The 12,964-nt window shown below is 52.7% G+C and overlaps 1 protein-coding gene across 1 annotated transcript in view; it reads right to left on the bottom strand.

The window, feature by feature from the left end:
- PLXNA2 (plexin A2) overlaps positions 1-12,964 on the bottom strand; it is a 99,083-nt gene that overhangs the window by 40,086 nt on the left and 46,033 nt on the right. Inside the window, exons 5-9 of the mRNA XM_042833739.1 lie at positions 8,988-9,088; positions 5,560-5,683; positions 4,702-4,855; positions 4,082-4,178; positions 2,230-2,344 (exon numbers count right to left, since the gene is read on the bottom strand). Coding sequence (XP_042689673.1) covers positions 2,230-2,344; positions 4,082-4,178; positions 4,702-4,855; positions 5,560-5,683; positions 8,988-9,088 — 591 coding nt within the window. The remainder of the gene's footprint in view (positions 1-2,229; positions 2,345-4,081; positions 4,179-4,701; positions 4,856-5,559; positions 5,684-8,987; positions 9,089-12,964) is intronic.

The following is a 12,964-nucleotide window of genomic DNA, read 5'->3' as shown; positions in this document are numbered from 1 at the left end:
ATTTAGGCATTCAAATTGAGGATGGTAGGAACAGGTACCAGGAAGGTTTGGCTTGTTTTATATCCTTCAAGGTGCATCGAGCAGTGCTTAGCATCAAAGGGCACAGCCAGGTGCAAAGACGTTGCTCTAAAAGCAGCAATAATTTAAATCCCAAATCCACAGAGTCAGAACAGAGCTTAAATCTGGTTCTGCACTTAACTTCCAGAATCTGAAACGCTCCGCTCCCCTGATTCAGCATCTCACATGTGGAAATGGCATTATCCACACATCAAAGCAGGAAGGGATCCCACATTCTGGGAAACTAATGGGATTTATTTGGTTCTAGCCCTCCATTGAGACGGGTGTACAAATATGTCTGCGTCCACATTCCTCTTCATCTCTGCGTTTCGTACATTTACAGCAACACATCCTATGTATTTACAGCAACACATCATAGCCACGAGCCACCCAGGCACAAATCCAACCCCCAGGACGTGCTAACATGATGCCACAGGCACAGAGCTCCACGTGTGACCCCTGTGGGCTGAAGCTCTGCAAAGGACTCTGTGCACAACAGACCTTGGGATTCAAAGGGAGAGATGCTGATAAGACTACACACTGAAGCCACTGTGATTGGAATTGCTTTAGGAGAGGAAGTTCTTCAGGAGGCACTTGTTTGATGCAGGATGGAATGCCCACAGCAAGGGCATTAGGTGTACACTAGTGGCCATTCATTCACCTCAAAGAAACACTTGGGTTTGGCTGGTTGGTTGGTTTTACCTGTGCGTTCAGAGGTACAGAGAAGTCGTGATAAGTAGTGGAGTATTTAAATCATTATTGTTTGCCTTTATCAAAAACCATCGCTGGGTGTTATATTACTGTATAACATCCTGGCTGAGAACTTGAAAGGAAGGGGAAGACAAAGCCTTGGAGCTGTGATTGCCCATCAGCCCAGCAGGGATGGGCAGAGGTACGACTGCTGGCAAGTCCCACGCACTCCTGGAGCAAAGCAAGGGACGTGTCCTACTTTAGCAGAGACTTGTCAAACACTCCTGATATCCTGGGGCAGAAGACCTATGAAAGTGAGAACTGCAATTGTACAGCCTTGGAAGAGGGCAACGCTTTGAGTGTGAAGGAGGAAAAAAGAAACAACACGCACCCCTTGAGAGAAGCAAAAGCAAAGGTTTTTCTTTCTCTTGTTATCTTAAAAGGAAGTCTCTCGGCTTTGAACTGGACTGGGAAAGCTTTTGGTTTGTCCCCAGAGCAGACACTTCTCCTTGGATGTCTGTACCCTGCATGAGACTCTTCACTGCACTTTGTGAGTGCATCCCGTGGTCCCCACTCGGGGTGGCACGAGGCTGGCAGCGTGCATTGCCCATCCTGTCCCTAGGAGCCCTCCATCTGCCCCACAGCTCTGTGTAAGGGCAGAGGGGCCATGACCAGTCGCTGCCCGGCTGCATCTGCTCTGTGCTAGGTGAAACCACATGGCAGAGCACCATGCAGCTCTGTCTCAGCCCCATTGCTGCTGGGATACAGCTGCAAGGAAGCGGACAAGATGCAAAGGTCCCAAACTGCAGGGTTGGTGGTAACTTTGATCAGGAATCAGTGCTAACAAACTCTTTTCCTCCATAAATCCCTCTACCTCAGGAAACACAGAAGATCTGGCAAAGCCGATAATGGGCTTTGCCTCCTTCTAAGTGTTAAAAGCCTTCTTGGAATTGAGCCCCACACTTTTTATTAACAGCTAAGAGAGATCGCTTCTGGTCCTCAGCGCTTGAAACCTGAAGCACTTCTCTTTTCCAAAGTCTGGGGCTCTTTGCATCTGTAATTCCTTTCTTAATCAGTTTGCAGTTGGGTTCCAGCCCCTGCTGCAAAGCTGCCAGCAGTCCCAGAATGAAGCACCATGACTCCCACTAGCAGCTCTGCACTGCACTCACTGCAGGGCAGATCCTGCATGCTTCGTAAAGCCCCTGAGATCCCAAAGGAAAGCACTACAGCAATTAAAAGATTAATTACGGTTATTACTGAACCTGAGCAGACCCACGTACTGAAAGCAGGATCAGCTTCAGCATTCAGGCTGAGGCACATCACTCGTCCTGCACCAAAACTTGACTGCTGTGCTCCTGCTTGCAGCTGCACTTCCAGAGATGCAAAACCAGAGTGAAGTCAAACAGCCTCACAGAGCGCTGGTTCTGCTCACGGTGCCACAGGAAAAGCAACCAAGAAAGAGCTGAAGGCAGAGCGTGGTACCTCTGAGATGTTGATCCGTCCCTCCTGGAAGGAGCAGGTGGTGGGATCGTGGGTGCACAGGTTGCGGTACTTGCACCAGTGGCAGCGGAATGCACTGTTCACACAGGAGAGGCACCTGGGGGGAGAAAGGAGGAAGGGGTTACCAGGTTGGGAGCCCCGTGCTGCAAGGAGTGAGCCAGTCCTGAGTCAGAACATGGCCTCTCGATCTGATCTGGTTTTAAGGACTGCTGCCTCTCCTTTGCTTCAAGAATGAGTCAATGTCTCCAGTGCATCCCTCCCTTATCTTGTGAAAATGGACTTAAAGCAGAAGCCACCAGCAAGGTCCCTGACCATGACAACTCACACACTCAAGAGCTGAGCCTGGTGAGCTCACAATACCTGCATCCAAATACATTGTCTAGCAAAAGCTGTCTGCAAAACCTACCCCTTCCTGACCAGGTACAAAGCTCTCTACCACTCCAGCCAGCTCCAGATGCCTGCAGGTGCACACTCCATGCACCACTGTCCCTGTGCATGCTGCTGTGCAACCACAGCTGCTCCCCTGCCTGCTCTGCCATGCTGCAGGGAAGGGACTCTGATCAACAGGTCCCCTCCTGTGCTGGCTCAGGCCCGTATTCCTTTCTGTTTTACACATGCTGTGATTCATTCCTGCAAGGCTGGCTCGTGCCCTTGCTGAACTCGTTGATAATGAGTTCAGGATGATGTAAGTGCTACAGAATTTACAACCATGTTCACACTTTATCTCCAAACATGAGCTTTGAGAAAGGCATGGTTAGATGGAGCCAAGGGACAGAAAAGATGCACTGCCTCTCCTGATCCAAACCTCCACATGGAGGAGAAAATAGGGGTCCTATAAAGTCACCTCTCAGGCAAATCTGAGGACCCAGAAAAGACGCAGACAGGACCATAGGTGATGGCAGGAGCAGGGAATGCTGTCACTGAGGGACAGGGGGCAAGAACAGAGCTGTGCAAAACTGCAGCACAACAGGAGGCACTGGAGCAGGGGATGCAGACCACCGGGAGAGGCAGCAGTGGGGGCTGGAGGACCCTCAAGGCTTCTTTCATCCCGGTGCCTCTGCAGTGAAAAAAACATACATTGAATGCATGCCTAGAAAAACCCACTGCTAGCCAAGCTCACCAGAGCACGCAGCCCTCTTCCAAGTGCAGCAGGGAACTTCCCATAGCACAAGGCTTCAAATCCAGGGCAGAAAGGCTCTCTCAGTGACCCCATGCTGGCACTTATCAACTCCTACCGGGCAGCAAAGTACGCTCCAAAAGCAGAGCTGAGAGCTGAGCCCTGCTGTGGGAGACACAGCCCACCCTGCAGGCACTGCTACTCACTGCCCGACCCATGCCAGGTCCTGTCTGCCTTCCATTTGGGTGCTTTGGTGCTTGCTGTGCTTCCAAAGAGAAATCTATAAACACTTCAGATGCTCACACACAGCCATGTGTGTGCCTGCCAGGGTGAGCAGAGCAGGGGGCTGAACAGCACATACTGTGCTCAAAGCAGCATGGAGCCTTCCAGCCCAGCGCTACTGCTGTGCTGGGTTCTGCCCTGCTGCTCCCAGCCCACATCCTGGACTTGGTTCTGCTTCATCCTCTGTGAGCATCCACATTCACAGTTGCAGGATGGAGCAGCTTGGGGGCACCAGCAGGTTAAGGTTTTTTCAGGCTCCTGCAACCTCTATCTCAGCAGGCAGGAGAGCTGCAGGCTGCTCAGAGGGCAGGGAGCTGGAGCTTCCATCCACAGCAGGTACAAAGCACCTGGCTGCTGCCTGCACGTGGCTGGAGGGTGCACCCCATCCCACCAGGACCCCCCCCCCTGCACCCAGGAAGGAGGGTGGGCACTCACAGCTGGTGGGCACTGCAGTTGTAGAACTTGAACTCCGTGCTGACGAATGTTCTTCCCGTCTCCTGTGATTTCAGCTGCAGCACCACACCGAACCAGTCTGCAGAGCAGGACAGAGCCAGTCAGTGCCCAGAGGTAACGTGGGAACACAGGGGATTCAGCCACAAATCCTCTGACACAGATAAGAGCAGATAGCAAAATGCATGGGAGGGGTGGGGATCTGCCTTAGGACACAGCTGAAACAAGTCTGGGATGACATGCTGTTCCATATTGGAATTCTGCCTCCTGTACAAAAGCCCAGTAACTCAGCCTAGCCCAAGACTAGGAGATAACAGTAGAAGCAAGGCCATCAGCAGTGCTTTTTGGGAGCCTCAGCCCTGAGTTAATTAAGAGCAGATTGCTGGGCTGTGGTACACCTGCAGTAGCCCTGCCACCTTGGCTCCCTGAGTTTAACACTTCTCAGTCTCCATATCGTGTCGCGGCGACACAAAGACATCAGCACAGCTGACACCTACAAGGATGCCAAGGAGAAAATGAGTTTTGTGCAAGTCTCTTTATGGAAAGAGAAAAGCACGACAGCGGCCACTTGTTAATGGAGGAACAATCCAAAGCTGTTTGCTCACCTTGATCCACGGGTATGGCTGGGACATCCCTCGCAGCCGGTGAGACGCACACAACTCGGCTGCCCACCACCTGACCCTCTACTTCTGTCAGGTTCCCAAAGAGGCAGGTGACACCAGCTGCCAGGTCCGGGGCATCGCTCACCAGCAGGCTGAGCTGCATGGGGGCACAGAACATCAGCAGTGTGTTAGCGGGACAGCCCCCACCTGCTCCATGCAGCCAGGACTGCTGCTTTGCTGCATCTGAGCCCTTCAAATCTCACTCTGTACAAAGACCTGGGATTACCCCGAGCCAACACCTTGAACTTGGCTTTGTTGAATCACAATCCGTTCTTGTGGGCCCAAGTTTTGAACCTGTTCAAGTCCCTCTGGATGTCATTGAATGACGCACAATCTATTGATGCAGAAACATCTCACTGAATCTTTGCAATTCAGGGAGCTGCTTGCCCTACAAACCCCTGCTACCTTCAACTGTATCAGGGACCTGCACAGCCAGGAGCAGCTCCCAGCATTTGCAGCAGCAACAGCGAGCTCCCCATGCAGCCCGGCCCCAGGAGAGGCTGCAGCTGCTGCAGCCCATCCACGGGCACCAGGAGCTCAGGAGAAGCAGCTGGGAGGTTCAGAGAGCCAGCACTGGGCAAAGCTTCTGGGGAAACAAAGCCTTTCCTTTCAACAGTTCATGAAACCAGACCGAGAGAAATGTGAGCTGGGGCCCATGGGGAAGGGGGAATTTGTTGCTGTGATCCCTGCACCCCGTTCTCCCCCCTTGGCTCTCCAAACCCATCCCTCTGCAAGCCTGACTTCATGGGAAAACAGTTGTGCAGTGGGAAGGGAAAAAAGACTGGAGAGTGGAGCGCTTACCGGCAGGCTGTGCTGCGACACGGAGATGCTGCTGGGCTGCACCATGATGCTCATGCACTGCCTGATGCTGTCGGCAAAGCGGTGTGGCTCGTCAGCCCTCTCACAGCTGTCCCGTGGGGAGCACCTGGGGAGCACATGGCAGTGCACATCATCAGCACACAGCAGTGCACATCATCAGCACACAGCAGTGCACCTCAGTGCACGGAGCTGCAAGATGAGCAGAGTTTTGGGTAGGGGAAGGACTGCGGGTGATGCTCTGCCCAGGCCCAGGTATGGATTGCCTGGTTAGGATCAAAGGGCCCTGCACACCTCGTTCCTGCAAGCCATAAACTCATTAGATGTATAGAAAATAAAACGTAAAGCGGAAACAAGGTGATGCCTTCATTCCAATTAAAACAAAAGCATACAGCTCATTAATTGACTTTTCCTGGTACTGAGGAGTGCATTGTGCCAGCAGCAGGGATTTCCTCTCTGGTGGCTGCAGGCTGCTCCTCACCAGCTGTCCTGCCCTGCTCCCAGATCCCTCCTGTTCCTACCCTCAGGAATGCATCCCATGACCCCCTATTTTCCTATGGCAGGTGTCCTCAGAGCACAATGAAACGTTGATGAAGAATCAGGCTAGAATATGAAAAACAAGTCCAGTTTGAGAACAGGGAGAGGACAGAAACAGCTCCAAAATGGAAAGCATGGCAGTGCCATGGCTGCAGCTACAGCTGCTGCAGGGAAACATGTGCCTGAGTTAATGCCAGTGGTAGTGGAGTGCACACTGGGGAGGCAGGGAAGGACTGTTCATGTGTCTGGCAGATATCACACAGCACAGCACTGGGGTTCCCCGGGGGTTTTTCTATTCCATGTCACTTAGGCAAAATCTCTCCCTTCAAAACCCACCCCCCGGCAGCAGATGACACAGCGCCCTTCTGATGCATTACCCAACTACAAGCAAACTTCATCACTTCTCATGCAGCATCTCAGACCCCACTCACAATCGTGGTGCAGAGGTGGGGGGACGCAGGCACTGCCAACAGCCCCACGTGCCATCAGTGTTCCAATAAGAAAAGTTCACCCTGATCCCTCCCAGCACCCAGTGTGACACCCAGCACACACTGCTGCTCTCCTCAGCCCCTTTTTCTGGAGTATAATGGAGCTAAATATGAACCCTGCCAAAAGAAGAGTTATTGAGGTTTAAGTGAATCTCTGAGATAGCTTTAAAGTGAGCTCTTGACTGGAGCCTTTATCTCATTGACTCGCTGGAATGGCTCTTTTTTATCATACTATTTATGGCAACAGCCCTAACAGAGATAAATAGGCCTGTAGACAATAACAGACTTGCAGAGAGCAGCATATTGAAGAGCCTTGTGGGTTTTGGATCCCACGGGGCTGAAGAGTCTTTAATGATCTCCTCGAGGCCTCTCCCAAGGAACCATTTGAATGAGAGGAGGAGGAGCGAGCCTTCCTCCTGCCATGGGGAGAATGCTGGGCAGCTCTGCAGGAGGACGAGCACCTGCCACATACAGGTGGCTGAGCACCTTCCAAAGCAGTGTCCTCAGTGCCCCAGATCATGTGTGTGCTCTCAAGGTGCTCCAGCCCTGCAGCTCCATGCCATGGAGTCACCCACACGTCTGCACTGCTGTAAAATCCCCACAGATGGTTTCACTCTTGAGCACCACTGCTCTCCAAATCTCAGTGTGCACACGTGTGTGCAAACACCCCACCGTACAACAGAGCCTTCATCCCTAACTCAGGGCTCTGAGAGCAGCACACCTGGAGCAGGCACTGCTCCCTGCATCCATCTCACACATCCAGTGCGTCGCTGTTTACAATCCAGACCCCATAACAAACACTTTGGCAGCTCTCAGAGCACAGCAGGAGCATCCCAGCCTGCCCTCACCGAGCCACGAGCAGCTGGAGCAGCTGGAAGGAGGGGAACAACGCACAAGTTAGAGGAGAAAGATGACAAATGAAATACAAACACTCCAGCGCTTGGGGCCTCCCAGCAAATATGACAGAGGCTTCAGGAAGAGCAAGATAAACTCAATTGTTTGCACCTTAAGACAAAGGCTAAAAACATGATGGTTGCTTCAAGCAGTGCAGGAAGTGCAGGGCTGAGAATTGACATCAGGGAAGAAAGTGTTGGCGGGAGGATGCTAATGCCCAAATGTCACAGCCAAGTGGGCAGAGGAAACAGCACTCTGCTCTCCTCTTGACATTGAGAGTTTTCTCTCTGCAAAATGAAGATAACAACCTTTACCTGCTTCCCAGGTGGCTCATGAAGATGCAGTTCATTAGTATCAGGAAAGCACTCGCTGATCCTTGCAGAGGAGCTGCTACAGGGGTGCAAGGAGTAGCAGCAAAGGCACATCCACCCAACCTGCCTGCAGCCTGCAGCAAGCAGGGACCCTGTGCAGAATGCCACCTGGGGGCACGGTGCAGGCATGGCACTGGAGCTGGGTGCACCAGGGATGCTCCTGCAACGGTTTTATCCTATTTCCCTGAATGCAGCACCAACTCCTTGCAAGCCAAACGAGCCCTGCTGGGCACTGGAAGCTGTTTTGCACCCCAAAGCACGCAAGTCCCTAATCCAGGCCGGATTTTGCATTTGAGCCTGCCTTCCTCCTCTCTCTCTCTCTCTCCAACACCTGCTGCTCAGGCATGTGGCCAAGCATCATTGTGCAGGGCCCTGAACTCTGCTCTGCCTCCGCCCCGATTTCCATGCATGTAAGGGGGCTGCTTTGCAAGCTGGCACGGGGCCGGAGGGATTTCTATTCCTCTCCTCCTGTATCCTCTGGGTTTGCCCTTCCTCCCCCCATCAGTGTTTGCCCGGTGGTCCCCCTTCCGCCATAGGAAGTGATCATTCTGGTGGTGGGGGAAAGAAAGAGCCCAAACACCTCCTGAATGCAGAGCGTATTTCCTGCAGTGCCCCTGGGAACAGCCCTCACTGCAGTGCCTGGGACGTGCAGCTCTGCCCCCAAGGACAGCTGCTGCTCCCTGCCCTCACCACGCTGCATTACAGCAGCTCTTCCACCTCTGTTCAACAGGGCTCGGTGCTGCTCCTCGTTCCAAACTCCTGCTCATATCATTAAACCCACTCTCACCTCTAAAAATCCACCATTAATCAGGAGAGGTTGCAGCTCGAGCAATGGGGAACATGCAAAATGCAACAGCTCTGCTCCCCCAGGTTTCAATTCTGCTTTTTTTGCACTGTCCCATGGCACCTCCCTGCATGCTGCATGCAATCCACTCTCCTACAGAAGGAATCTGCCTTTCTTCAAGAGCTCAGGGATCTTCAGTGCTACTCAAGCCGCAATGCAGGAAACACCCAGGGGAAGAGAAGGATGGATTCGAGGGACTTCAGCCTCATTTTGCTGAAATGAGCAACGGAAAGCACTGGGTGCTGCTGAGAGGTGCTTCCTTGCCATGGTCTGACTTACGTGTGGTGCAGCGTGCACCAGCCGCAGTGCGGGTCCCCCGAGCTCAGGCACTCTGCACAGGTCGTGTACTGCTCACAGGACTCCACGGGCACACGGGACACCTGCAGGGACAAGGGACAAGCACAGCCTCAGCAGGTCTGGTGGCAAAGAGCAGCTGAGGTGGGGGAGGTGGGATAAGCAACACAAAAGCAATTCATAGACATGGAGCTCAGGCCGACACCTGTGTATAAGTTGGCCAACAGTATGTGCTGAACTGTGGGGTGCAGCTCACCCAGCCCAGTGGGACACATCAGTAAGACACAGCACAGTCCTGATCCATTTATCAGCGTTAAGAACCCCAAAGGCTCAGATTTAGGGATTTGGCCATGGATCATTGCTTGATCCCAGACGTGCAATTCCACCTCAATCCATTCCTTACCACCCCTAGCAGGTGTGGTGCTCCTGCAGCCCCTTCCTGCAGCCCGAGGTGGGACTGCAGTGAATTGGAATGGAGCTGAACAAAGCACACTACTCCACAGCCCCCAGGTCCTGTGCCCATGGAGCAGCAAGTGAGGGCTGGCTGCTCACGGCTCACTGCCACCTCCAGCACAAGGCCATTTTCACCAATGGGACCCAGTGGCCAGCCCTGGAGCACAGTGATGGCTGTGCATCCATTTAATGGTGATGTCAGGTTCTAGCAAGCCTTGGCTGGGTTCCCCAGTGCTGGGAGAATTCCAGAACCCTATATACTTCATAAACACACACTAATCCCAGTAGCAAAAGTTGTCTTCCTGCTCCTGCTTTGGGATCCCTCAAACTGGTGCACGCATAACGTTTCTTCCACAATAGAAGAAGGGAACCAGATATGCAAGCAGGCAGGGAAAGAGCAGTTCCTGCGCGGGACCGAACTGCGGCTGGCAGCAGCTGGGCAGCCCTGAAAGGAGCAGTGTGCATCCCACAAAGGCTGCTGTCACGCCAAGTGCTGTTGACACAGTGAGAACCCAGTTCCTCTCTAAACATGACACCAATAGGGCCGCTATTCTTCTTGTTTCCTGAGCCCTACTCGACAGCTTCGCCTACAACAAAAATCGTGCAGGGTTTGGGGGTGTGTGGTTTGTTTTTTTTTTTTGAGCAGAGTGGGATGCGTGTGGGGGAGCTGGGAGCAATGCATGCACACAGCCTGGCTGCATGGAGAGCTGCAGTGTTGGTGCAGGGAGGAGTGCAGAGGAGCAGGGTCTCTTTCAGCCCACGTGCCCCATTCCCACTGTGCTGCACAGCTCACGGAATATCGGTGTTGAATGGGGAGGTGTTGGCCAGCTCTGTGTCATTAAAGCTATCTATCACTCAACCAGCAGGAGCCCAGGCTTGATGAACTTTCCACTGTGATTCTGTCTTCATTCATGCAACAATGCCACTGTTTTATGCTGCTGCAAGAGAGCTGTGGGCAGGAGCACCGGTTCTCCAGTCCCAGCTGTTAACACATCAAGGTAACAGGGCAAGGGAAAGCCAAACTTTCTTAGGAGTTTGTACAAAGTTTGGCACTTTTCTTCCCGCTGCTTCTCATCCTTGCTGTCCAGGTCAGTGCTGCAAGGACCTCAGGTCCCCAAGATTCCACTTCACCCTGCACCGAGCAGAGCTGGAGCTGAGCTCACACCACTGCAGCCCAGGACAGCCACACAGTGCCTCATGCAGGGCAGCAGTGGGATGGGAGGAAAGCAAAAGGGAAGCAAGTTTGAATGAAGGAGTCCCCCAGAAGCAGCACTGTAGGAGCACCCCAGAGCAAGAAGACCCCCATCCTTTGGGTCCTGGAATGGAGCAGGGCCTCGCTCTGCCTTCCCATGAGGTAGTTGAGTGTCCTTGGACACCTGCAGCATTGGGCAGACAGTGGGAGAGGGCACAGGGACAGCGTTTCCATGGCTACAGGGGGATTCTTTAATTACAGCACTACAGAAGCATGCGAAGAAAGTCCCTTCAACTCTGATTCAAGCAACGTGGCTTCACTGCTGGAAGAACCTCATCATCACCTTCACACGATGAGAAGTGGCAAAGCGCAGGGATCCAGATGCTTCCTGAGCAGGGTAAGCACAATTCCCAGCAGCACACAGTGGGGTATTTTCCCAACACGTGTGCAGCACTTGGCTCCAACCACACGCATCACCAGGAGCGGCCATCTCCAAACGCTGGCACCGACTTCTGACAAATGGCACCACGAGACTGCCCTGCCGCTGGGACCCCTCCTTTGTGCTGATTAGCCCGAGCCTCTGGGGAACTAATTAAGAAGGATGAAAGGCCAAAATGTCTGGGCTCAGGTGGAGATCAGTGCGGGGATCAGAGCGATGCAGTAAACTTTCATCTCACGTCAGTTCATGGCCCTCGTCCAGCCCTTCCCTGGTGCCTGGCGACTCACAGCACCTCGCTCCCTGCAGCCACCAACATGCTTTAAGAGCAGGAAATGAGTTAAGATGAATAATTATGAAGTGCACACTTCTTCTTTCCCTCTCTATTTTGCAGGCGAGCAGTGAAAATAGAATTCTGCACCAGTCTGGAGTTATGCCTGGTGTCGGAGTTTGGAGTTCAGTAGACAAATGGTGCTGGGCTGCGCTTATTGAAATTGCTGCTTCGCCCTCAGCTCTCTGCTCCCCTCTCCTCACAGAACTCACTGCAAAGTCCCTCCCGAGCTGCCAGCCTACAACTCATGAATTCAGTGAAGTTGTTAAAAGGATCGTGGCAGGCTAAGATAAAACAGAGGAGTTTAACATGACAAACAGACTCCTAAATGGGATTAGAGTCTTAATGAAAACAGTAATGAATGAATGAGGCAACCAAATATTACCCATTAATATTAGACAGATAGATTAGATCCCTAGGCACTGCATTTAAAAACGACATGAAATTACTTCAATTACTCTGCATTGATAAATAACAAGGCCATATTTACTGTTAAAAGACATTTCCTCCTCCCTTCCCAGTGCTCGCACGGCTTATCCCTCCCCAGGGGGACAGCAGACCTTGCAGAGCTGAGAGCAGGGCTGAGAGCTCCCCCTCCTCCTTTCCCCAGCATCAGGCAGCATTTCCAGCACATCTCCAACATCTCCAGTATTGAGGGCAACTGGTGCATAGGGCTGGTCCCAATCACTGCACTGAGTCTTTGCATTTCTGTGTAGGAGCCAAGCATTGCACATATGGAAGCTGCTGCTTGCAGCAATGCACTCTGCACTCTGCAGCTCAGCGTCCTCCTTCCCACCCAGGGACTGTGAAATGAACCCCATCAGAAGCTTTGCTAATGAAGAGATAGGGGATAGGTGGTTCCTGAGTGCTTGGTGGCATTTATCTGCTGGGGATGAAAGGCAGCCAGTGTGTTTCCAGCCCTGAAACAACGGGTGAAGCACGGACATGGGAAGGAGCAATATGCTCAGCTCTGCCCCAGCCCAGGGGACGGGCCATCCTTCCAGTGCTAAACCTGTATATAAATCTTATTTAATGAAATGACACAAAGAAAAGAACAAATGGAGGTTAAATCATTCCCTACAGCAGATTCCCTACATTGGAAACAAAGCCTGCTCAGACAGCAGCTGGTTTGCACAGCAGCCCTCAACATTCCTTTCCCAGATGCTGGGCAGTGCAGCAAAGCACAGTGCAAGTGTTGGGCACTGGGGCCAGGGCTGCTTTGACCCCACTGAGGATTGGGGCAGAAGCACCGTGGTGATGCCCTCCTGCCCTATGAAGGAGCTCCCAGTGCTTCCAAGCAGAATTTTCTTTCTGGCTGTGTCTTCCTGCAGGGCTGGAGGTCCCACAGGATGCAAACCCCAACCCATGCAAAGGCAGAGGATGGGAGAGCCTCTGTGGTGAGCTGCACTTCAGGGGCACAGCAGTGCTAGGGACACCCCTGGGAAAAAAAAGGAGGGAAAAGGAGAGCCCTCCCTGCAAAATGGGGAGCTGTGAATAAACCATGCTGCAAATGGAAAACTGCCTGCACAGCCCAGCGCTAAGGAGGGACA

The sequence above is a fragment of the Centrocercus urophasianus genome, unplaced genomic scaffold (genome assembly GCF_019232065.1).
Source record: "Centrocercus urophasianus isolate 14NV4802_14NV808 unplaced genomic scaffold, USGS_Curo_1.0 seq_42, whole genome shotgun sequence".
Taxonomy (NCBI): Eukaryota; Metazoa; Chordata; class Aves; order Galliformes; family Phasianidae; genus Centrocercus; species Centrocercus urophasianus.
The sequence above is the reverse complement of the archived record's forward strand: the minus strand, read 5'-3'. Positions and strand labels throughout refer to the sequence as shown.